Genomic DNA, 26,822 nt, shown 5'->3' with positions numbered 1-26,822 from the left:
TAATCTTTCCATGTGTTCTGAGCTTTCCTACAACAGGTGGCTGGATTGCAAGAGTTAACATTTTGAGAGAAATAGTGAGCCAGAAGAAGTTGTATTACCTTCTATGATTTACCCTTAGAAGTCGTGGATGTCACCTGTGTTGCATTCTTCTCATTTAAATAGTCACACAGGCCTTGTAAGTTCAAGTGGAAGAGAAATGGTTTCCCCAGAAAGGACAGTGGCAAAGTTCTGGAACAGTATGTGAAACCAAAATATATTATTGTCATTTTTGGAAAATATGCTCTGCCTCAAAAGGGAAAAATGAAATAATTTACATTTTAAAACATATGTCAGTTCACTGTCTCAAGTAAAACAAATTCCTCTTCTATCTTCACCCAAAATACAACCAAAATAACATGGGGTATATTCATGGTCTTTAAAGACACCTTGGATTGAAGGTACAATCTTATGAGTGTATATGTGTGTATAATTTTTTTATGTGGGAAGAACACATCACATTCTTAAAATATCATTGACAAGAATCTATTACTAAGAACTGTTGCTATGATCTATATTACAGAGTGGGCGTCCCTGTTAGCTTAGATGGTAAAGAATCTGCCTGCAATGCAGGAGAGCTGGGTTCGACCCCTGGGTTGGAAAGATCCCCTGGAGAAGGGAATGGCAACCCACTCTAGTATGCTTGTTGGGAGAATTCCGTGGGCAGAGGAGCCTGGTGGGCTACAGTCCATGGGGTTGCAAAGAGCCAGACATGATTGAGAGCGACTAACCACCACATATTATAGAGTACAATGTTTTAAAACTGTATTTCCTATTCCAGTAATAGGACCTATTTCCAGTAATGCAGAAGGTCAGTTTTACAGATGTTTCCCTCAGAAAAATTAACAGAAGGAAAAAGGAGCATCATTATAGAAAGTTATATTTCCTATCATTTTTATAATCTAATTGGTATGTATTAGATGGTCTTAAGCAAACACATATTGTCTCTTTGCTCCATTCTGCCCTTAAATAAACTCTCTCAACTGAAACCACAATCAATTTGCAGTAATTCAGCATTCCTGTTTCTTTAGCTGCTGCTGCTAAGTCGCTTCAGTAGTGTCCAACTCTGTGCGACCCCATAGAGAGAGTGGGCATCAAAGGGGGTATATTATGATAGTACTGAAAGCCATCAGGGACTGTGTCAACCTGCCCCTAGAGTTGTTCTCAAATTTCAATAACAAGCTCTAGTTTCATAAATCTAGCCTCAAAAGATGTTAAGTCACATTCATGTGGGTCACAACTCAAAAGTGACCAAGCCATGTGAAGAAGGAAGTAATAAAGCAAAATTCTTTCCCCTTCTAAGCCAATCCTCACCACTATAATTCCCATTATCTACTGCTTCTTGAGTCACTAGAGTGGGAAATGGAAGAACACATAATCAGACAGGAAAAGAAGAAAAAGTGGTAGTAAGAATGAGGAATGTAAGTATTCCATTAGGAGGTGTGTCAGGCACTTGCCTCTCCAATCTCCAGTTCCAGACAAGAAAAACTTGTTATCATCAGAAATAAGATAGAACTGTCAAAAGTATATATTATTACTTATATTCATTTAGAATATGAATCAATGGTTTTGTTTCTAGTGTTCTATAAAAATTGCAAATTGATAGGGATCTAGAGCTAAATATCCAAGTAACATAATCATGCTAGAAAATATTATTTTCAAGTTACTTCTACACTGACATTGAACATTGCAGAGACAATTTTGAAAATACTTACAAGTAGTCTGTACCTCAGAAGTCAGTACTCACCAGCCCCCACCATCTGTCTATACTAACTCCTCAATATGAACAAATGACTGTGGTCTTTCTCTCTCTCATTGCCTGGTCCTACCTCCTTTAATGAATTGGACCTGTCCAAAATTTTGTTGCAGTTACTCTACCTGATTCAGTTTCAAAAGACCTAGTCCATTGAATAGACGAACTTATTGATAAGTAATTAGGAAAATACATATAATACATTAAAAACTTAAAAGTAAAAATAGATCCTTCTGCTTTCATCCATGACAGACTATCTGGTGCAGTAATTGGTTCTCTGCCATCGAACAACATGAATGATTCCCAAATATATTATGCTAAGCAAATGAAGTCAAATACCAAAAAAAGGACATTTTAACATTTGAGTCGTTAGTAACTGTAGCACATCAGAGCGGATACATCAGGAAGCAACTAAAAATCAGGACTGCATCTTAGAAGAGAAGTTTGGACTATAAGCATGTAGGTTTGTTAAAGACAAAAGAGCAGATGAGATCACGAAAAGAGAATTTTTAGGTTGCAAAGAGCCAAAGCCAGAATATTAGCATTTAAGGAATACACGGAGAAAGGAAACTATGTGAAGAATGCTGAGAAAGAGAAAAAGAGGTAGGAAAAGAAGAACCAGGAGAAGAGATCTTTCAGAAAATAAGGAAAAGTATCTGGGAGAGGACATTCTGTGTCAAAGACCCGAGAAGGACTAAGAAAGAGAAGGGTAATGTGGTTTTTGCACTAGGCTATGGACGGTCATTCCTGAGCATAGAGAAGGTAATTTTATAGTGATGAGAACAAAAGTTCTATTACAGTGGATTGAGGAGTGGATGAGAGGGGGAGATGGGGACAGAGAATATATCCCACTTCTGTAAAAGTTTGTTTCAGAAAGTGAAGAAGAAATCAAGAAATAGCCAAGTCTATGTATCTCTATGAATATTTCTATGAATGTAATCTTCCTACCTGATTGTAAATTTAGGCTATTTTAATAAGCACTTTTCAGCAAATGGATTCTCAGTAAGAGGTTCAGGATATCACCCATGCATATCTGATAAAGGAAAACGGGCTTAGAGAAAAGCATATCTTATGAACTATACTTCACATATAGAAAATCACATTTTATGAACCATAGTTCACATGTTATATGAAAGCAAAGATCCAGATCGTGGTATAGAATTGAAATGAAAGCCTTGTTTTTGTTCTGTGCAGAAAACTAGGCTGCACTTCCTCGTTCTGGTTCACTGGTATCTCATGCGATTGTGTCACCTTGTATTTCTCCTTTTGAAAAGAAAAGGCAAGCTCAGCAGTTCTTTTTCCCTAAACTGCTTCAGTAACCAGCCGTTGCCACATTAAAAGCTTTAGCTGGAAGATTATAAAAATAGTCTAATGCTTCCTAGCAGGTAACTACTTGCGAACCAATTCTCTTTTCAGGGACGTAGTGAAGTTAAATCAAATGGCCTAGGAAAGACAGCCTATGAGAGAGAAGAGAGAGCTGGTAGACATTTAAATGGCAAAAGTGCATTGTGTTTGGAATGTTTTGTGTAAATGTTAAACAGAACCCACATTTTAACCACCTGCTTCTTGTTTGGAAGGGTTCAAATGAACAATTTCAAGCACAACTGAGTAACACTCAAAAGAAAATCAAGTGTAATTTCCTAAGTTGCTGAAGCAAGGGTTCTTCTATGAAATCACCACTAGTATTTCTAAACTGAATTTGATTATATTTGAAATTTACTACACACAGTTTGGTGGCACCTGGAAACTTCTTCATGCAGAGATAAAATTATAAGAAAGACTTTTTTAAATGATTGTTTCTGTGTGTGTGTGTTTTAAAATATCTTGGATCATATTTAAGATAAAACCAAATTATAAAAGATGCAATCTTTAATAATTTTTAATTTTTCTCTTTCTTGTGAAAAAAAAATTGTTTTTAAGACATATTAAAAAGTAAGGGGAAAAGTACCATATGAAAACACCTACATGACACCAACCATACAGCTTGTCTTAAAATTCTTTACCTGTCTGCTGTCTCTCAATTTTGGCGGGGGCGGGGGGGTGGGGGCGGGTGGGGGGGGGAGGAATGCTGACGGTAGAATTTTCAGGTTTCTTAGATAAATCTACTAAGATAACTCTTTTAATACCTTTGTTAAATACCAACTTCACATTGTCATTGCTGCTTTAAAACCTTCAGCCTCCCTCAAAGACAGAACCAAGTTTAAATGCTATAATCTGAATCCCATCAGACCCTCAATTCTAATTCTATAGTTATTCACCAACTACCAAGGACTTCTCGGTCTATTGTACAAATCTTTCCTATCTTACAGCACCAACTCATTAATTTTCATGATGCTTTCAACTTAACTCATACTTCATTTCCATATCTTTATTATCATTTAATATATGTACCCATACTCAGCCTTAATAATTTTCTTCCTATGACATCTCTGTATTACTAACTTCTAAGGTTGGATAGCAATTCATGTACATGATTTGTCCTACTAAATAGATTCTCTTCTTAAGTACAGGAGCTTACTGTTTCCTTAGCACCACCTACAGTGACTGTTAAGATACTATGCATTTAACAACAATATTTGACAAAGATTTGTTGACTAATATATGCTGCTGCTGCTGCTAAGTCACTTCAGTCGTGTCCGACTCTATGCGACCCCATAGATCGCAATCCACCAGGCTCCTCCGTCCCTGGGATTCTCCGGGCAAGAACACTGGAGTGGGTTGCCATTTCCTTCTCTGACTAATAAATGAGAGGAAAATAATTTAACTTATTTTAGAAGTGACTGTAATTACAACTTTGTTAGATATAGCGTTAGCAAAAATTAGAGAAAAATGCTTCTCACCAAATAATTTTGAAGAAACTATTCAAATAAAAGTTTTAACAATGCTCCTTAACTGAATGTACACTCATTTCCTCTAAAAGTCATAAGGCTTCTCTTTAAAATCTCACTTCTAGAACAACCCATAAAACAGCCTGGATTTAATCATTCTCTGATGTTCAGGAATCCATCCTAAGAGAAAAAAGGTAACTCTTCAATTTTAAGTTCATCCATTAGGTAAATTATTTCATCAGCTTATTCAACTTTTAAACACATTAGTGTAAAAACAATCTAATGCTGGGGGAAGAAGGGGGTGGGACAAATTGAGGAATAGCATTGACACATACGCACTACAATGAGTAATAGCACGGGGAGCTCAGCTCGATGTTCTGTGATGACCGATAAGGGTGGGATGGAAGGGTGGAACAGAGGTTCAAAAGAAAGAATATATGTATACTTACGCTGATTCACGTTTATGTACAGCAGAAACTACCACATTGTAAAGTAATTACATTCCAATGAAAAATAAATAAAAATCAAGTTAAAAAGTTATTACAAAATTAGAACTGAAGATAAAACACAACCACTAGTGCTACTGAAATTAAACCACTAGTTTTATTTATTGTGTAGGTTTCACATAGATTGGTGTAAAATATTTTGTCTTTCTCCTCAAATTCAAGAAGTTAATGATGAAGCTTGATTTAATGATTATTGAACAAGAATATTTGGCTTGTGAATCTGGTTAGTACTCACTTAATGCAAGATAATGAGGACACAACAAAACTGCCCCCCAAATGGAAAAAAAAATGAAGAAGCTACACCAAAAACAAAACCAATGCAGAGTTCTGTTTCTCTATGCTAAGTCCTAGAAAAATCTTTGTAGGGTTAAAACTATAAACCAACCTAATTTTCTCCTAATGTCAGTCTGGAATAGCCACTATGAATTTGGCTAAACTATTCTTGATTGGGTTTTATAAGAGACATTTGTTGGGGAGTAGGGGAGGGATGTTAATGCATTCCATACAGTATTTCTGACTGTGCAAAATAATATGTTAGTTTCTTAGTGATTAAAAATTACATCTTCAAATTTGACTGAAATTATCCTTAATTCTAGTGCTCAAGTACTTACTCATCATGATTCTATATACTACAGGATACATGGTATAATATAATGTCAGTTAACACACAATGCCATAAAGAAAATAAAACAGACTGAGTGGATAGTGAATGACAAACAGCACTGCTCTAGAAGAGGTGGCCAAAAAAAAGGCCTGTTTGCTGTGACAGTTTTCAAACAGAAACTTAAGCCACATAGATATCTAGAGAGGGAACATTACAGGCAGAGGAAACAAAGCAAATCCCTTGGACAGGTATGTGCAGGGCAGGTTCAAGGAGCAGCAAGCTGGAGAACAACTAGGGGTGGAGGTAATGGGATATGGGAAATAAAGGCAGGGAAGTTTTCAGGGTTCGTGTCCCTAAGGCATTTGTAGACCTCTTGAGTATTTTAGGCTTTTAAGTGTGAAGGAAGCTATCTTAGGCTTGAGGACAGGCCAGTAGTCTTTCAATAAACACTCAAATATTTTTCCTGTTACTCAACAGGAAAAATAAAACAAAGACTATAGTCCTAAGTCTCATGTAGAAAAATAGCTGTTAAAAAAGCAAATGTCTCTTCCAGGAAGGAAGGAAAGAAAATTCCAGTGCCCAAGGAGCCAGCATTTAAATTTCCAAAGCCCCCTTCATAAACTGCATGCAAATATAAATACGATTTTAAAATGATAGAACAATTGTACGGAAACTGGAATATGACAGCTTTTATTTAAAATAGAGCTCTATATGCTTCACAGAAACAAGTGCAAGGAGTGCTTAAGTTATTATCTTTGCCACTTACAAAACAATACATTTTTGGAAAATGCATACATAAAAATATAACATTTAGGCAAATATCTATTTACATCTGGAGACAGCTGAAAGCTAATTGCATAAACTATTGTTATGCAATAATATTTTTAAAAGCTTTAAAATAAATACTTTGATGATTTGCTGTTGGTTAAGTTAAACATTTTGGTATGAAGGCTATCACTGAGTTCTTACTAAACACTAAAATACTCTTATTTTTAAACAAAACAAGTATACATGTATTACTATAAAATGCATATTTCCACAGATTAGAAATTGATGAAACTTTCAAATATCATTCATTTCACTTTGGAATTTGGAATTCTCTTCAGCTTCAGTGATTCAACTGCAACTACTAAAATCTCCATCTGGATATTTTTCATGTAATTTATTGTCTAATGCTCATTTTAAAACCTATTTTATTTCTTTATACTTCATATATACATTCATTTGTGCCTGTCTGTTGAAAGGTAATATCTTTTTACATTCTTAAGAATTTCAGCTAGTTTATAATAAGCCTTTACAACAGCGATTCTTTTCACAGTAGTTCAAGAGTTCAAGGCATGTTTTGCAATGTCAAAAAGCAATGGTTTTGACATTTGTAATATGTTCTTAGGTATAAGAAAAGTCACACTACCAAAAGAAAAGTATAATTAGTATTAGTACTTTGAAAGTCAATCCAAAATTCCTTTTTTTGAGATCTGAATCTAATTTTCTGTTTTTAGGACAACTTAAAACCTGAAACACAGATTAAGTTTGAATAATTTTCTCCAGCATAGGATGAGAAGAGTATAAGAACTTAACACTAATCACTGTGGAAATGAACTAGAGTTTAATGTTTCATCTAAATTAATCTTACTTTATATAAGAGAAAAAATTATTGGATTTTTAAAAATATTTAGCTGCTTATATTTAGCCTATTGGAAGAAATGGAGATATAGGTAAGTCACACTCTAATCCTGCACTAGTTAGAATTTAGGCAAGTAATTCCCTTTTTAAAGGCAAAATGAATGAATAGGTTTGGGCATGGAATAAAAACTCAGTGGAGATATAAAAATCAGGGTCCCTGTGTCTTGCTGCCTATTTTCTGGGTTGAAAAATTAAGTCAAAAGGATAAACATGCAATCTCTTTTGCTCTCTTGGGGATGTAGCATGAAAATTTAAAGTATTATTTTTTCCAGGTTCTCTGTTCAATTTACAGATGTAAGAAACCATTTTGAAATTTTGGTTTTCATTTTGTGAAGATGTATAAGCAGGCCCATTTCTGAAAATATATAAGCTAATACGGTATGTTTCTGCAAAATATAAAAATATTTATGAGTTGAAGAGCCAATTGCAGGTTGGAGTTCAACTCCTACCTACCCCTCAAATAAGACGATTCATGCAAAGTATATGCCCAGCTGGATTTTGCAGACACTCAATGTGGGCCTAATTTCCTTAATGCAATCAGATTCTTAGTGGCTATGCTAATACTCAGGTTGCTCTACTCTGGGTAAAAATCTATTAGTTAAAACAATTAGATATGGAGAGAAAAACTTCTTGTAAAATAACACTGACCAATGATAAGAAAATATAATCATATTTTTAAATATTAAAATCTAGGATGAGATAGAGCTCATACTCTCCCAATTGTATTAATCTATGACTGAATTAAAAAGTATCTTGGAAGTTATATTAAGAGGGATTTTTCAATGGGGATTACTACTTAATTTCAAAATAATATTATATTCCAAACCATATGGCATAATGGCTTAATTTTAAGAGATGGTCAAAGCAAAACAAAGCAATAGTATGAAGTATAGCAGAAAGAAATTTAGCAATCACATCATGGGACATATATTTCACATTCTCTGTCCACACCACCATCTCTTAAGTGGAATTTATCATTAAGGCAAAAGTAGACATTTCTTGCATATTAACTAAAAGCTAAAATTTAACTAGACTGCTAGTCTTTTTAAAATTTAAAAGAAAGTCTTCTCTGCCATTAACAAATACATTCTTCACAATGCCAAATGAAAAATTGCCAGAGAAGGCCTGAGATGAAAGTTCTCATATTTGGATATGGGAAATTAAAGTCTTGTTAGGAGGTTTAGTGTGTAGCGATCTGGACAGGAGCTAGAATACTAAATGAACAGTGATTGGAATTGATGAAATCCAGCAAAGATATTTTTTTAATGCACTGAAAGAATGAGGATGAGCTAATGAGAAACTAAGAAAAGAAAGAAGATAATGTGCTACTAGACATGGTCCCACATTTAACAAATCATTTTTCACTCCTGCTCCAATGTATGCAGAGAAAAAACAATCACTATAGAAAGGAGACAAGAAGAGCCATGAAGCATCTCCTATCACTACTTGCAAGAAGAAATTCTATATTCTCACAATTCCTAAATTTTACTCAGCACTCCAGTGGCTACCTACCTAGCTTGACAACTATTTTACATTTCTTCCTTAGCCTACTTTGGTTTTTCTCACTAATCTCATCATAAGTGAGCAAATTGTTTTAGCAGAAATCAAGAGAAGTAAGATTTGATCATTTCCATGTTCATTAGTTTACGTTCAAGGTAGGTGCAGATGGATGCTAATTATTTTTTAGTTAGTAAATGTTGGATATGGCAGGGCACTGTGGTAGGTATCACCACTGGGTTCTCATATTAGTTCTGCTAATAACTAGCAGTTGTTTAATCTCTGATCTTTGTTTTCTTCATCTACAAAATATGGGAATTGAATTATAAAATCTCTTATATTCTTTGCAATTCCCAAATACTGGGTTTCAATTTTGTCTGACACCTCTAAAATAATTTAGACCACTAAGGGATTCTCCCTTCATTAGAAGGCTAAATAGTAGCATGATTAAGTTACATAGTAACTAGTCTTTTTTTTTAATTAGGGAGTAAAGATAATTTGGGGAGACAGTGAGGGAGAATATTTTAAAAGGAGGTGAAAAATAATGAAATAAAAAAGAAAAGCTAGAGGGAGAAAAGAAAGTCAAATAACTAAAAATCTGCATTAAAACACTGAAAATTTTCTATACTACAGAAATTCTATTTAACATTGCAATGAAATTTTTGTATTCCAAATGACATTTTTTTCTGTCTAGAAGTTAACTCTCAGGAACAAAGGAATTACTGTCTTTACTAAATAACACATCAAGTCCATGTAGTAGCTTGTGGAGGGAATTAACACAAAATATTATCAAATATAGAAGTAGTATGTTTCACTAAAGAAAAAATATTTATAAACTCTTTGAAAACCACAATGACACCATCTTAAGATACTAATTCTTAAACACTTCCAAATAACTTAAAATGCTGCAGTTGTAAATTCATCTAAAAGAACAATTATTGAAAACATCAACTGACATTAACTTCACTCATTTGCTATTGTTTCCTTCTTGATTTCCTTATGGGAAATAAAATATCCATACTTTAAATTTATTTAAATTAATTATATTTCCAAATTTATTTTAAATAATTAACCAGAAACTATTCCCTGCTAAGTGTTTTCAAGTTGAACTTTGCATAATGGCAAACGTGGATTTCCTGCCTTCAGATGATTTGCTAGTAGTTTCCCTGGAGCTCTAGTGCCAGTGCGTGTGGGTCGCTCAGTCATGTCCGACTCTGCAACCCCATGGACTGTAGCCCACCAGGCTCCTCTGTCCATGGACTTCTCCAGTACTTTTGCATAAATTCTAAGATAGCCCTGAGTTTTCTCTGCCCCAGTAAGTCAAATGGTGGCAAAATTCCAGGATAGTAGAAGTAGTTTTGTTTTATTTAATAATCCTACTAAGGTCAAAGTATTACAAATAATAAGTGTTTACGGGACATCTAACCTAGTGAATCTATTGTAGATTGCCATTTTAAAATCAAAGCTGATTTTGAAGTCTTCAGACACTAGAATCAGGTTACTATTTTCATATAATCATGGAAATTTAAAATGCAAAGTTAATTGAAAGTATAAAGATGAGAAGCAAGTGCTATACCTAAAATAGTGCCCGACACAGTCATGTTTCACTTAACTTTCAAGTCAGAATATGAATTAAGAATTCTAGATGTGACATGCCAAATATTTTAGACAGAATAAAGCACACAACAGAAACTGTACCAATTACATCCTTAAATGCTTAACTTATAAGGCAACAAGTTCATGCTGAAATATTGACAACAAATGATGTTTCCCTTAGTTTAAGGAAGTGATGCTGCATATAAATTCCATCACCACTTTATACAGTACTGAAATTTCATAAATAGCATTTTCCCAAGCTTCACATTACACCCAAAGCCAAAATATTTGAAAGGAGAAAAGAACACTGACACTCTGAGTCTAAGAAGAATATTTTTTTGCTTATAACAAAATTCAAAAGAAATAAATATTACACAGTAAGACTCTATCAAAAAGAAGTAATATAAAGTTTAACAGCATAGGTTATATACAATAAATTTGTCTAATGCTCTAAGCTATATCCTATTTTGTAAGCATTTCCTATTTATAATCATTCTGAGAGTTAAGGTCCTTATCATTTTTGTTAACCTACCCCTTTTCTTTAAAAATATGTTTTGGAAATTGAAATATAAGACTATTCAGTTAGGAGGTACAGTTAACCAACACAAAAACAAGAAAAATATCTCAAAATGTACAGATTTCTCTAGAGTGAAAGTTGAATCAATAAAATTATGGAATTATGGACACTTTCAAATAGAATATAAAACATAATGTCAAGGAAAATGGGGATTTTAAATCATCTCTTAAAATTAAGTAAGTATATTCACCCAACATACATGAATAAAAGAGAAAATATTATTCTTGTTTGAAAGTAACACAATCATAGTACATAAATAATTTCATTCTCATATATGCAGAAACAATCTATGAGAAATTAAAGTAACAAGTACAAGCAAGATTACCCCTTCACATAAGCTCTTTTTAGAATCCCTTCCCATATGTACTTTTAAAAATTGATTACATAATTTAGATTGTCTGGAATAACTAAATAAAGATACTTTCTAAATGCGCTGCAAATTGGGATTTGTTTTTGAAAACCACCATCACACAGAATTTGAGACACCCTAATTTGTATCGTATTTATTTGCCAATTTACTTCCCCCAAACACCCACACCCCTGTTCCTATTCCCAAATTAGACTTCAAAATCCCTGAGAACAGAACCTATCCATCTTTTAATTTCCTTATTGGACCCAAAGTTGTGGCAAGGAAGATATTCTTTAATGAATGGATAACTGCATGAATGAGAGTGAAAGTATATGCAAACCAGAGCTGTCAGATTCTTGCCTTTGATATCTCATCCTAGTCAAATGAAGATGGGCTCAGTAACATATTTTCATAGTAGAATGAAGTGTAATTACTAGACTGTGCTCTACATAGGTGTATCCTTTAGAACACTGTTACCCAAGCCATGCTTTGTAGAAACTAAAATGTAGGCTAATAAAAGGTTTCCCCTGTTTTACATAAAAAGAGTGCCATTGGTCAAATAATTTGGGAAATCCAGTTTAAAGAAATTCAAGTAACATTTTTTACTGCTAGACTCCACAAAGCACATAATATGCTAATATGCAGTATCACTTTCTAAGGTCTATCAAAGAATACTTTTGGTCTTTGATCATCTCAGAAGAGCATTCTAAGGAACAGAGTTTAGGAAACAATGTTTTAGAAGAATAAAAACACTCTGAACAATGTTTTAGAAGATTTAACATTGCACCATGTTAAATCTTCCTTTGCCAAAGCAGAATTATAGATTTGAAAAAAATATTTAATGTTCCATGTACTATTCAGAATGTTTCACTTCTGTCTCTACAGGAAGTAGAAGCAAAATTATCATGAGCATTCTTCCACACTCATTGCTCATTTTGAAAGGACAAGAGAATATCCTTTATAGTTACTGATAATCCTTAGTTGGGTTTGGTTATTACACTTCATTTAAGAGTTTTCTTAATTTTTCCTCAAAATATCTCCTAGTAACCTCTTCCTCTCTTGTCCTCTTTCTAAATGTATATGTACAAAGGTGGTAGGGACCTCTGAAATGCCTTAAAAACATCTCTGACAATGGATTTTTATGACTGATTAATCTCTGGAAGTATTCAGAAAACATTAAAACTATTTAACAAATAGGTTGACTATGGAATTTCCATGAGGAAAATGTCAGTGGATATTGTCCTGAGAGTTCATCCAGGTCCATTACGATTCTGCAAAATAATTTGCCTTCTGTTTGACTAAACCACAAATATCATGAAAGATGTTGTTTCTCCACAGGGAGAAGAAATGCTATAGGAATTAAAGGAAAAGTAGGAAGCTAGCTAAACCTACCATGTGGATTATCACAAGATTTGGATCTAACGCCGGCTCTATCACTAGCTGTGTCACTTTGGGACATTTCTCAATGATTCAAAATGTCAGGGCTCTCATGTGAAAATAAGAGAAAGTAACAATCTCAGTGACTTTCAGATTGTTTGTCTCAGGGGCTGCTGTGGTTGTGCATTATGAAGAGTAGGAGGACAGGGAAGGAGAAACCAAGTAAGTGATCTGATCTCACTTCCATCTTCCGATCAAGCAGTTCTAGTTTTACGTATTTTGTATCCTAAACTTCAGAGCACTGTTTAATTTTTTAAAGGCCCTATTCATTTTTTTAAAAAAATAGAGAAAAACATAGATTATATAATTAACGTTTTGTTTAGATATAATATGTTCCAGTTCACATTTTTAATGAAAAGTTTTCATCTTGGGGGAAAAAAAAAATGGGCTTTTATATCTTTTTCTATTCATTCATGTGATCCTGATTCAAGTAAAATAAAACCTTAATAACTTTTATTACTTTATATAGCTTATTTTACACATTTGTAATATGTTCCTTAAATAAAAAGATGAGCTGATGTGTTGCTTTTCAAAATAAAATTAAAGACAACATGGGGAGTAGATGACATCAACTCCAGCCCACACTTACTTTAGTTATTTTTTCATGGTGCCTTTGGGCACTTAAATACTGCGCTGCATTATCTTTGAGGTAGAACAAAACAAGGACGAAACAAAGGCAAAAAATTCACATAAAAAGGGAAAATGAGAAAGAGAGTTGTGAGATTATTTCTTTTTAACATGATTTTCATCATCAGGCTTTGCAGTCTTCTTTGACACAAAGTTGAGATATAGTCTTCTTAATCCGAAGAGCAGTTAGTCGTGCTGCCCCATTGGCATACCAACATTCGCGCATTATTCTCCCCATGACTCGGAGTGCCTTAAGAGAAAAAAAAATCAAAATCTTTAGCACAAACAATAGTACAAGAGAAGAAAAATCACAAACACAGGAATTGATGCTAAGCTCTGATATAAAAATAGTAAGTTTAAATCAACAGGAGAAGGAAATCAGGGTCAAATCACCTCAAAAATCCTGTCCAGGGTGTCTCCCCTCAGACAGACACCAGGGTGTCTCTGTTCAAAAGCAGACTGGGTCATCTCCACTCAGACAGAGATCAGAGTCTCCTCTGAGACAAGGATCACGTGGTAACCAGAAGAGAGGACCAGTCTTCTCTCAAACAAGATTCAAGGTACCTCCCCTTAGAAAAATATTAGAGCATCTCCTCTCAGACAGAAACCAGGGTGATTTCTTTCAGAAAAAAGACCAGGGCAACTCCCTTCAGAAAGGCATCAGAGTGTCTCCCCTCAGAAAAGAACTAGGGCTTCCCTGCTGGTCTAGTGGTTAAGAAGCTGCCTGCTAATGCAGGAGTCATGGGTTTGATCCCTGGTCCGGGAAGATCCCAGATGCTGGAGGAACTAAGCCTGGGTACCACACTACTGAGCCTGCTCTAGAGCCCTCAAGCTGCAACGACTGAAGCCTGTGACCTACAGCTGGTGCTCTGCAACAAGAGAAGATGTCACCACAATGAGAAGCCCACGTACTGCAACAAAGAGTAGCCCCTGCTCATGGCAACTAGAGAAAGCCCAAGCACAGCAATGAAGACCCCGTGCTGACAATAATAAACAAATAAATCTGAAACAAAACAAAAACCAGAAACTAGAGCATTTCCCCAGAGACAGAGACCAGGGTCCTCCTCTCATAAAAAGATCAGAGTGTCTCCCCTTGACAGAGACCAGAGGGATTTCATTTAGAAAAAGACCAGAGCTCTACCTTCAGACAGAGACCAAAGTGTCTCCCCTCAGACAAGGACCATGGCTTCTCCTTTCAGGCAGAGACCAGGACAACTTTTCTCAGAAAAAGACCAGGGTGTCCCTCCTCAGAAAGGCACCAGAGCATTTTTCCATACAGACAGCAAGGTGTCCATTCTCAGGGATCAGGGAGTCTCCTCTCAGACAAGGAAAAAGGCAGCTATCCTCAAACAGAGAGCAGGACGTCTCCCCTCTGAAATGAACCAGGGCATGTGACCTTGAACAGAGACGGGCATCTGCTCTCAGAGGGACCAGAGCATCTCCTCACCAAAAGAGATCAAGGTAACTCACAAAAAGACTAGGGCATTTCCCCTCCAAGAAAAAGGTTTCTCCCCTCAGACAGAGACCTGTGTGTCCCCTCTCAGAAAGGGACCAGAGTGTCTGCCCTCAGATAAGGACCAGGGCATCTCCCCTCAGAAAGGGGCCCCAGCAACTTCTCTCACAGACTAGGGCTTTCCCTTCAGACAGAGACCAGAGCATCTCCCCCTAGATAAGGACCATGGCATCCCAGACAGAGAATGACCAGGAAAATTTCTTTCAGAGAAAGTTCAAGATGCTTCCCCTCAGCCAGAGACCTGCGTGCCCCCCTCAGCCAGTGTTCAGGGTGTCTCCCCTGTGACAGAGATCAGGGTGTCTCTTCTCAGAAAGGGACCAGGGTGTCTCCTCTCAGAAAGGGACTAGAGTGTCTCCCCTCAGACAGACACCAGGGAGACTTCTATCATATAAAGACTGGGGCTCTCCCCTAGACAGAGGGAGGGCCTCTCTTCAGACAGAGACCTGGGGGTCTCCCCTATGACAGAGACCAGGTCATGTCCCCTCAGAAAGAGACCTGTCATCCTTCCTCAGACAGTATCCACAGTGTCTCCCCTGTGACAAGAACCGTGTGACTTCTCTCAGAAAAAGACCAGGGTATCTCCTCTCATAAAGGGGCCAGGAGGTCTGCTCTGCACTCAGGCAGAGTGCATGGCCCATTGCTTGCTAGATGGTTTGCAGCTATCATCTGTGGACCTTGAAGGTAGCTATAGGAGATGATAGGGAGCCTTTGCTCAATGGCATTTTGGTTTATGGAATTACACTATTATATTTAAGGGCATGTTTGATTAGCATAAGGTGAAATGAAGATCAGTTTCATTTGTTTAATCTTTTCTGTAGAGATTAGTGTTTATTTGGCTTCCACATACTATGTTAAACATAATTTTAGGAAAGAGAATATGGTCACCTTATACTACATCCTTTTAGAGTAAGTGAAATCAATTGAATATTCTTTATCTTCTTGAGAATATCAATAATCATTGAAATGCAATTAGTTAATATTTTCATGCATTTTATGAAAATTTTCCTCTTCCTTCAAGGTGCATAAAAATAATATGCTTTCAATTAAGAAATTATATACATTATATATAAAATAGCTAACAATTTCTACCCTTGGACTTTCAGAGCATATAAGCTTTCTTTAAAACCTTTGTAGTGAAATTAATACCATGACCTGACAGCCCCACCCATCAACAGAAAATTGAATTAAAGATTTACTGAGCATGGCCCTGCCCATCAGAACAAGACCCAGTTTCCCCCTCAGTCAGTCTCTGTCATCAGGAAGCTTCCATAAGCCTCTTATCCTTCTCCATCAGAGGGCAGACAGACAGAAAACCACAGTCACAGAAAACTAACCAATCTGATCACATGGACCACAGTCTTGTCTAACTCAATGAAACTATGAGCCATGCCATGTAGGGTCATGGGGGAGAGTTCTGACAAAACGTGGTCCACTGGAGAAGGGAATGGCAAACCACTTCAGTATTCTTGCTTTGAGAATCCCATAAACAGTATGAAAAGGCAAAAAGATAGGACATTGAAAGATGAACTCCACAGGTCAGTAGGTGCCCAAAATGCTACTGAAAATCAGAGGGGAAATAACTCCAGAAATAATGAAAAGACAGAAGCAAAGCAAAAATAACACCCATTTGTGGGTGTGACTGGTGATGGAAATAAAGTCTGGTGCTGTAAAAAGCAATATTGCATAGGAACCTGGAATGTTAGGCCCATGAATCAAGGCAAATTGGAAATGGTCATGCAGGGGATGGCAAGAGTGAACATCGACATTTTAGGAATCAGCGAACTAAAATGGACTGGAGTGGGTGAATTTAACTCAGTTGACCATTATACCTACTCCTACTACTGTGGGCAAGAATCCCTTAGAAAAAATAGAGTAGCCATCATAGTCAAAAAAGAGTCCGAAAGGCAGGACCTAGATGCAATCTCAAAAATGACAGAATGATCTCTGTTTGTTTCCAAGGCAAACCTTCAATATCACAGTAATCCAAGTCTATGCTCCGACCAGTAATGCTGAAGAAGCTGAAGTTGAACGGTTCTAGGTAGACCTACAAGACCTTCTAAAACTAATACCCAAAAAACATATCCTTTTCATTATAGGGGACTGGAAAGCAAAGGTAGGAAGTCAAGAGATACCTGGAGTAACAGGCAAATTTGGCGTATAGAATGAAGCAGGGCAAAGGTTAACAGAGTTTTGCCAAGAGAACACACTGGTCATAGCAAACACCCTCTTCCAGCAACACAAGAGAAGATTCTACACATGGACATCACCAGATGGTTAATACCGAAATCAGATTGATTATAACTTTGCAGCCAAAGATGGAGAAGCTCTATACAGTCAGCAAAAACAAGATCAGGAGCTGACTGTGGCTTAGATCATTAATCCCTTATTGCAAAATTCAGACTTAAATTGAAGAAAGTAGGAAAAACCACTAGACCATTCAGGTATGACCTAAATCTGTTGCTGCTGTTAAGTCACGTGGGTCATGTCCAACTCTGTGAGACCCATAGACGGCAGCCCATCAGGCTCCCATCCCTGGGATTCTCCAGGCAAGAATACTGGAGTGGGTTGCCATTTCCGTCTCCAGTGCATGAAAGTGAAAAGTGAAAGTGAAGTCGCTCAGTTGTGTCTGACTCTTCATGACCCCATGGACTGTAGCCTACCAGGATCCTCTGTCCATGGGATTTCCCAGGCAAGAGTACTGGAGTGGGTTGCCATTGCCTTCTCCATGACCTAAATCTAATCCCTTATGATTATACAGTGGAAGTGACAAAGAGATTCAAGGGATTAGATCTGATAGACAGAGTGCCTGAAGAACTATGGACAGAGGTTCCTGACATGGGTGCAGGAGGCAGGGATCAAGACCCATCCCCAAGAAAAAGAAATGCAAAAAGGCAAAATGGCTGTCTGAGGAGGCCTTAAAAATAGCTGTGTAAATAAGAAAAGTAAAAGGCAAAGGATAAAAGGGAAGATATACGTATTTGAATGAAGAATTCCAAAGAATAGCAAGGAGAGATAAGAAAGCCTTCCTCAGTGATCAATGCAAAGAAATAGAGGAAAACTATAGAATGGGAAAGACTAGAGATCTCTTCAAGTAAATTACAGATACCAAGGAAACATTTCGTGCAAAGGTGGGTACAATAAAGGGCAGAAATTGTATGGACCTAACAGGAGCATAGTTTGGGTAAACTCTGGGAATTGGTGATGGACAGGGAGGCCTGGCATGATGTGGTTCATGGGGTCGCAGAGTCAGACACAACTGAGCGACTGAACTGAACAGAAGCAGAAGACATTAAAAAGCGATGGCAAGAATACACAGAAGAACTACACAAAAAAGACCTTCATAACCCAGATAACAATGGTGAGATCACTCACCTAGAGCCAGACATCCTGGAATGTGAAGTCAAGTGGGCCTTAGGAAGCATTGCTAGGAACAAAGCTAATGGAGGTGATGGAATTCCAGTTGAGTCATTTCAAATCTTAAAAGATGATGCTGTGAAAGTGCTGCACTCAATATGCCAGCAAATTTGGAAAACTCAGCAGTGGCCACAGGACTGGAAAACGTCAGTTTTCATTCCAATCCCAAAGAAAGGCAATGTCAAAGAATGCTCAAACAACTGCACTGCACAATTGTACTCATCTCACACGCTAGCAAAGTAATGCTCAAAATGCTCCAAGCCAGGCTTCAACAGTATGTTAACTGTGAACTTTCAGATGTTCAAGCTGGATTTAGAAAAGGGAGAGGAACCAGAGGACAAATTGCCAACATGCATTGGATCATTGAAAAAGCAAGAGAGTTGCAGAAAATCATCTACATCTGCTTAATTGACAATGCTAAAGCCTTTGACTATGTGGATCACAACAAACTGTGGAAAATTCTTCAAGAGATGGGAATACCAGACCACCTGACCTGCCTCTTGATAAATAGGTACTCAGGTCAGGTGGTCTGGTATTCAGAATCTGTATACAGAAATCTGTATGTAACACTTAGAACTGGACATGGAACAACAGACTGGTTCCAATAGGATAAGGAGTACGTCAAGGCTGTATATTATCACCCTGCTTATTTAACTCATATGCAGAGTACATTATGAGAAATGCTGGGCTGGAGGAAGCACAAGCTTGGATCAAGATTTCCAGGAGAAATATCAGTAACCTCAGATATGTAGATAACATCATCCTTATGGCAGAAAGTGAAGAAGAACTAAAGAGTCTCTTGATGAAAGCGAAAGAAGAGAGTGAAAAAGTTGGCTTAAAACTCAACATTCAGAAAACTAAGATCATGGCATCCAGTCCCATCACTTCATGGCAAATAGATAGGGAAACAATGGAAACAGTGATAGACTTTAATTTGGGGGGGCTCCAAAATCACTGCAGATGGTGACTGCAGCCATGAAATTAAAAGACAATTGCTCCTTGGAAGGAAAATTATGACCAACCTAGACAGCATACTAAAAAGCAGAGACATTACTTCGCCAACAAAGGTCCATCTAGTCAAAGCTATTCCTTTTCCAGTAGTCATATATGGATGTGAGAGTTAGACCATAAAGAAACCTGAGCACCAAAGAATTGATGCTTTTGAACTGTGGTATTGGAGAAGACTTTTGAAAGTCCCTTGGACTGCAAGGAGATCCAACCAGTCCATTGTAAAGGAAATCAGTCCTGAATATTCATTGGAAGGACTGATGTTGAAGCTGAAACTCCAATACTTGGCCACCTGATGTGAAGAACCGACTCATTGGAGAAGACCCTGATGCTGGGAAAGACTGAAAGTGGGAGGAGAAGGGAACAAAGAGGATGAGATGGTTGGAAGGCATCACCAACTCAATGGACATGAGTTTGAGTAAACTCCGGGAGTTGGTGATAGACAGGGAGGCCTGATGTGCTGCAGTCCATGGGGTCGCAAAGAGTCAAACAGACTGAGCGATTGAACTGAACAGTGAAATTAAGATATTTTTTAAAATTTTGTAAAAACACAGATATTAACACTATAGAGGATATACATTTTCCTTTAAATGAAAATTAAAAATTAATTTAATTATGGGAATATGACAGAATAACTATTGTACAAAATATTCTAAGAAAGGACATGAAGGACAAAAATGGATATGGGATGGGCTGGAAATTCCCTGTGTTGATCTTGATGGTAAGTATACATGTATACTTTTTTTTTTAAGTCATCAAGCTGTACACTAAAATTTATGCATTTTATTATATGCAAATTATACCACAATAAAATAATGATAAAAATCAGTATAAGTGAACTGGTAAATAAATAGGATAAATAACAGAGGGGAAAACAATGAGAAGGCATGAATCCAGAGTGGTAAAAGAAATCACTGTAGCAAGGAGCTGCTCTGGGGGCATCTTTGGATCTTATAGTCTAGAATTTCAGAACTGACGGACTACATGAGAAAGACAGGAAACATAGTCTAAAGCACACAAAAAAATGTCAGATGAAGATGTTTACAAATTCTAGACTGTAAGGATGAATTGGCCTTAGAAGGAACTTTGTAAAGAAAATTGCCTAGATCTTGACTCTTGGGAAAGAAGAAAAATCAAACCTTAGCCTTATGATGTTGCAGTAAACCTGAGTTCATAACGAAAATTCACAAGCAGACGAGGAAACAAACCATCTTTAACAAGAGGCAGTTAAAACAAAAAAATAGGAAAATCAAACCTATCAAAACACTAGATGTTAGAGTTAAATGATATGAAAAATAAAATAAGTAAAAAGCAAAGAGAAAAGTCTAAACATTAGCATAAAAAAGTGTATTTATAAAAGAAAAAGTACTTTTCATGTCAGTAAAACTTGACATGAAAAATATAACTATTATAATAAAAAACCTAAATGGATGAGTTAAATGACAGACTGTGCTGTGCTGTGCTAAGTCGCTTCATTTGTATCTGACTCTTCGTGACCGTATGGACTGCAGCCCACCAGGCTCCTCTATCCACGAGATTCTCCAGGTAAGAATATTGGAGTGGGTTGCCATGCCTTTCTCCAGGGGACCTTCCCAACCCAGGGATGGTAGAATTCGCATCTTTTGCAGCTCCCTCTTTGGCAGGTGGGTTCTTCACTACTAGTGCCACCTGGGAAGCCCAAATGGCAGATTAGACACATGTAAATATAGAATTGGTGAACTAGAAGATAAATATGAGAGACTATTCATAAATACAGGAATATGAACAGTAGGAAAGAATAAGAGACAAGCAAAGTAAAATGAAAGGTCTAACATGCATACAGTGAGTTCTGTAAAAATGGGCAATAAAAAATGCAAAGATGAACTATTTGAAGAGATAATGGCTCAGAATTTTCCACAACTGAGGATAGTCACAAATCTTAAGAATCAGAAAGTCCAAAACATCCAGACAAAATTGATCAAGAGATATCCATACCAAATACATCATAGAGAAACTCAGAATGCAAAAGACATAAAGAAGTTCTTAAAGAGGTCTGGAAGAAAAGATAAATTAACTAAAAATAATCTAAAATTAGCTGACTTCTCAACAACAATAATGGAAGTCAGAAGCTAGTGGAATAACATCTTTAAAGTACTTAGAGAAAATAACTGCAAACCTAAATCCTAATGCCCAGATAAACTATTTGTTCAGAATTGAGGACAAAATAAAGATGTTTTCAGACACCCAAACACTGAAAGAACTTACAACTTTTAGATCCTCACTAAAAAGCAATTCAAATAAAATACATTTAAAAGATGCACATGAAGAAATCAGAAAATTACCTTAAAATGAAGCTCTGAGAGCCAAGAAGGAATGTTGAACAAAGAAAATGATAAACATATTCATAACTCCAGAAAAAAAAACGATGATGGTATAAAAATCTCACAAACATCTAATATGTGGGATTAATACAAAACAAAAGAGAACTAAAATATTGGGCAAAAATGAACAAATTCATTGCATAAAATGTAGAAAATTCATTGTATAAAAATGACATTGTTAGGCTTATTCTAGGAATGCATGATTGGTTTAACAGTGGAAAATCCACAAATGCAATCTATCACAATAAAACCCTAAAGCAGAAATGACATAGCACCTCAGAGATAGTAAGAAAGCTTTTATCAAACCAAAGTCAGTTTTTATGAGCAAAACCCACAGCAAATATGACATTCAAAGGTGAGACATGCAAGTTTTTAAGGAGCAAAACTATCGTCCCTTTCAGGCAACATTATACTGGAAGTCCTAGAAACTGTAATAACAAAGCTATGAGGATTGGTTCTAGAACTCTCATTATTTGGAGGTAATGATCATCTATGTGGACACTCCAAAAGAATCTACAGTTTTATACCCTAAAGAAATAATTTGTATAGACATATACACTTCCCTGGTGGCTCAGACGGTAAAGCGTCTCCCTACAATAAGGGAGACCCGGGTTCGATCCCTGGGTGGGGAAGATCCTCTGGAGAAGGCAATGGCAACCCACTCCAGTACTCTTGCCTGGAAGATCCCATGGGAGAAGCCTGGTAGGCTACAGTCCATGGGGTGGCAAAGAGTTGGGCACGACTGAGCGACTTCACTTCACTTCACTTCACATACACACAGAGCAGCATTGTTCTAAAAGAAGCTAAAAATCACACATATGACAATCAACAGCTATATCCATACAATAGAATACTATACAGATATGCAAATAAACCAATAATAGCTGTACTATATATGGTAAAGTTAAAAAAAAAAAACTAACAAGAATATCCATAGTATCAATAATACATTTCACAAATAAACAAAAGTTAGCCATAGATATATAGCTAAATTCTAAAGAAAAGAAAAGTAATAATAAAATGATTAGTTACAATAGCAGCCTCTCAGAGGGATGAAGAATGTTCAAAGGTATTAGAAGTGTTCTATTTTTTAAACTTGGAATTCTAATATTATCCTTTAAATTTATATATGTGTTAATATTCTTTCATTTATGCATGAAATGGTTAATGTTAGAAAAAGTTTTAATTTCAATTTTGTTATAAATGCCTCAAATTCTGCTTCTAAAATAAGTATATTTTACCTATATAGAATACTTTACCTGTATTCTAAACAAAATGGAAATATCAGGACATAAATCTTGCCTTGAATAGAAAATGAGTTGAGTGAAACATGAAGGAGAGGAAAAATGAGGGGAAAAATAACTGTTTAAGACATGACACATGACAGAGACAAAACTAAAAGATGTCACCTAAAAAAACACCTCAAGCATTATACTTAAACATGGCAGAAGATAAACAGTCATAATTGGGATAGGGAGATTAAAGCATTAAAATAGTTTTGGAATTTGTTAGATGCTTTATAGTCTTTCCCCTACCTTCCCTTCTACTTTCTGTGGGAGTTAGAAAAGTCTTTCTCTTCACATAGGCAAAACAAGCATTGCAATATGTCTGCTCTATGATGGTTACTACGTGTGTGGTTCAGAATAAGGAGATAAACAACAATGATCCCTGCCACGGAGAAGTTTTCTGATGAAAGAAAGCCATACATTAGGGATTAAGAATAACTTGTTGAATATAAGGATGACTAAAATTGTAATAATCGTGTAGCACAAACATTGACTACCCTCTGAATATGCCTGTGTTTCTGACATCCCCAGTCCCCCTCAGATGGGACTGTGTAACTGGTTCTGGTCTATGAACCACGAGTGGAAGTGCTGTGTGTCACTTGGGGCAAAGCATTAGAGAGCTGGTGTCTGACCGTCTAGCTTCTCCCTTCCCCTGACCTATGCCTCTGGAACTATGTGTTGAAATAGCAGCATCCCAAGTCAAAGTCACCTGGATTACTGAGTCGCCAAATATAGCACAGATGCTGATGAAAGTTGTCTAACCTGTAAGGGACTTGGCATAGCAAGAAATAAAGTCTTATGTAAAGTCACTGGGATGTCAAGGTAGTTCCTGTCACATAATTTAGCATTATGATACCAACAGCTAAAGGGAATAAAATCCTTCTGAAGCTTATACAAACACATATACCCACGTATGTGAAATGAATTGGAGGCCTAAATTAAGAGAAAGGAACTACATGGTGTCTGAAAATCCTCTCTGATACTTGCCTCAAACTTATAGTGGGAAAGATATAAATAAGAACATAGCCTTACTTCACAGCTTTGCCACTGGTTTGGAATACTTGGTCGTAACTTCTGGTCACAAACAACCTTCCTCATTTCTTCTACTGAGGGATCTGAAGGCACCACGTCATAATAAGGCAACTGGTACTCCTCAACAATTCCTACAAAAAATTTACATAATAAATTCCCTGGTGTGAATAAAAAACAAAGATGTTTATTTGAAAATAATACCAATTAAGTTTTCTAGGCACAAGTGGCATGCTGGAAAACTGGAAAATCAGGTTTATTCAAATTATGTATCACTGTAATACCAAACCTACAAGATGAAAGCTCTCAGTTGAGTAGTTATATGTTTATAAAATTATTATGAAAATTTATATAATTTTGATTATCATTTATATGATATAAAACAAAAATATATAATTATTATATAAAATATACTGTTTTATATTATATATTACATTTAATTTTATATAAAAACATTATTACATTTATAGAACTTTTAATAATTATAAAAATACTGGTCACAGCAAACACCCTCTTTCAACAACACAAGAGAAGACTCTACACATGGACATCACCAGATGGTCAACACTGAAATCAGATTGATTATACTCTTTGCAGCCAAAGATGGAGAAGCTCTATACAGTCAGCAAAAACAAGACCAGGAGCTGACTGTGGCTCAGATCGTGAACTTCTTATTGCCAAATTCAGACTGAAATTGAAGAAAGCAGGGAAAACCACTAGACCATTCAGGTATGACCTAAATCAAATCCCTTATGACTATACAGTGGAAGTGAGAAATAGATTTAAGGGACGAGATCTCAAAGACAGAGTGCCTGATGAACTATGGACGGAGGTTTGTGATATTGTACAGGAGATAGGAATCAAGATCGTCCCCAAGAAAAAGAAATGCAAAAAAGCAAAATGGCTGTCTGAGGAGGCCTTAAAAATAGCTGTGAAAAGAAAAGATGCGAAAAGCAAAGGAGAAAAGGCAAGATATACCCATTTGAATGCAGAGTTCCAAAGAATAGCAAGGAGAGATAAGAAAGCCTTCCTCAGTGATCAATGCAAAGAAATAGAGGAAATCAATACAATGGGAAGGACTAGAGATCTCCTCAAGAAAATTAGAGATATCAAGGGAACATTTCATACAATGATGGGCTCAATAAAGGACAGAAACTGTATGGACCTAACAGAAGCAGAAGATATTAAGAAGAGGAGGCAAGAATACACAGAAGAACTGTACAAAAAAGATCTTCACGACCCAGGCAATCACGATGGTGTGATCACTCACCTAGAGCCAGACATCTTGGAATGTGAAGTCAAGTGAGCCTTAGGAAGTATTACTACAAACAAAGCTAGTGGAGGTGATGGAATTCCAGTTGAGCTATTTCAAATTCTAAAAGATGATGCTGTGAAAGTGCTGCACTCAATATGTCAGCAAATTTGGAAATCTCAGCAGTCATCACAGGACTGGAAAAGGTTAGTTTTCATTCCAATCCCAAAGAAAGGCAATGCCAAAGAATGCTAAACTACCACACAATTGCACTCATCTCACACACTAGTAAAGTAATGCTCAAAATTCTCCAAGCCAGGCTTCAGCAATATGTGAACCATGAACTTCCAGATGTTCAAGCTGGTTTTAGAAAAGGCAGAGGAACCAGAGAACAAATTGCCAACATTCGCTGGATCATTGAAACAGCAAGAGAGTTCCAGAAAACCATCTATTTCTGCTTTATTGACTATGCCAAAGCCTTTGACTGTGTGGATCACAATAAACTGTGGAAAATTCTGAAAGAGATGGGAATACCAGACCACTTGACCTGCCTCTTGAGAAACCAGTATGCAGGTCAGGAAGCAACAGTTAGAACTGGACATGGAACAGCAGACTGGTTCCAAATAGGAAAAGGAATATGTCAAGGCTGTATATTGTCACTGTGCTTATTTAACTTATATGCAGAGTACATCATGAGAAACACTGGGCTGGAGGAAGCACAAGCTGGAATCAAGACTGCCGGGAGAAATATCAATAACCTCAGATATGCAGATGACACCACCCTTATGGCAGAAAGTGAAGAAGAACTAAAGAGTCTCTTGATGAAAGTGAAAGAGGAGCGTGACAAAGTTGGCTTAAAGCTCAACATTCAGAAAACTAAGATCATGACATCCAGTCCCATCACTTCATGGCAAATAGATGGGGAAACAGTGGCTGACTTTACTTTTCTGGGCTCCAAAATTACTGCAGATGGTGATTGCAGCCATGAAATCAAAAGATGCTTACTCCTTGAAAGAGAAGCTATGTTCAACCTAGACAGAATTTTAAAAACCAGAGACATTGCTTTATAAACAAAAGTCCATCTGGTCAAAGCTGTGGTTTTTCCAGTAGTCATGTATGGATGTGAGAGTTGGACTATAAAGACAGCTGAGTGCAGCAGAATTCATGCTTTTGAACTGTGGCACTGAAGAAGACTCCTGAGAGTCCCTTGGGTTGCAAGGAGATCCAATCAGTCCATCCTAAAGGAGATCAGTTCTGGGTGTTCATTGGAAGGACTGATGTTGAAGCTGAAACTCCAATATTTTGGCCACCTAATGTGAAGAGCTAACTCATTTGAAAAGACCCTGATGTTGGGAAAGATTGAAGGCAGGAGAAGGAGTCAACAGAGGATGAGATGGTTAGATGGCATCACCAACTCAATGGACATGAGATTGGGTAGACTTCAGGAGTTGGTGATGGACAGGGAGG

The 26,822-nt window shown here is 36.7% G+C and overlaps 1 protein-coding gene across 4 annotated transcripts in view; it reads right to left on the bottom strand.

The window, feature by feature from the left end:
* Positions 1-6,397: 6,397 nt before the first annotated feature.
* The window catches only part of ACVR1C (activin A receptor type 1C), an 86,660-nt gene continuing 66,235 nt past the window's right edge, over positions 6,398-26,822 (bottom strand). For all 4 annotated transcript variants that reach the window (XM_043894638.1, XM_043894640.1, XM_043894641.1 and 1 more), the window contains 2 exons: positions 24,107-24,237; positions 6,398-13,743 (listed from right to left, as the gene is read on the bottom strand). In XM_043894638.1, coding sequence (XP_043750573.1) covers positions 13,618-13,743; positions 24,107-24,237 — 257 coding nt within the window. In that variant the 3' untranslated portion in view covers positions 6,398-13,617. The remainder of the gene's footprint in view (positions 13,744-24,106; positions 24,238-26,822) is intronic.

This window comes from Cervus elaphus, chromosome 33 (genome assembly GCF_910594005.1).
Source record: "Cervus elaphus chromosome 33, mCerEla1.1, whole genome shotgun sequence".
In the NCBI taxonomy this organism is placed as follows: domain Eukaryota; kingdom Metazoa; phylum Chordata; class Mammalia; order Artiodactyla; family Cervidae; genus Cervus; species Cervus elaphus.
Note: the sequence above shows the minus strand (reverse complement) of the source record. Positions and strands in the feature narration are given on the sequence as shown.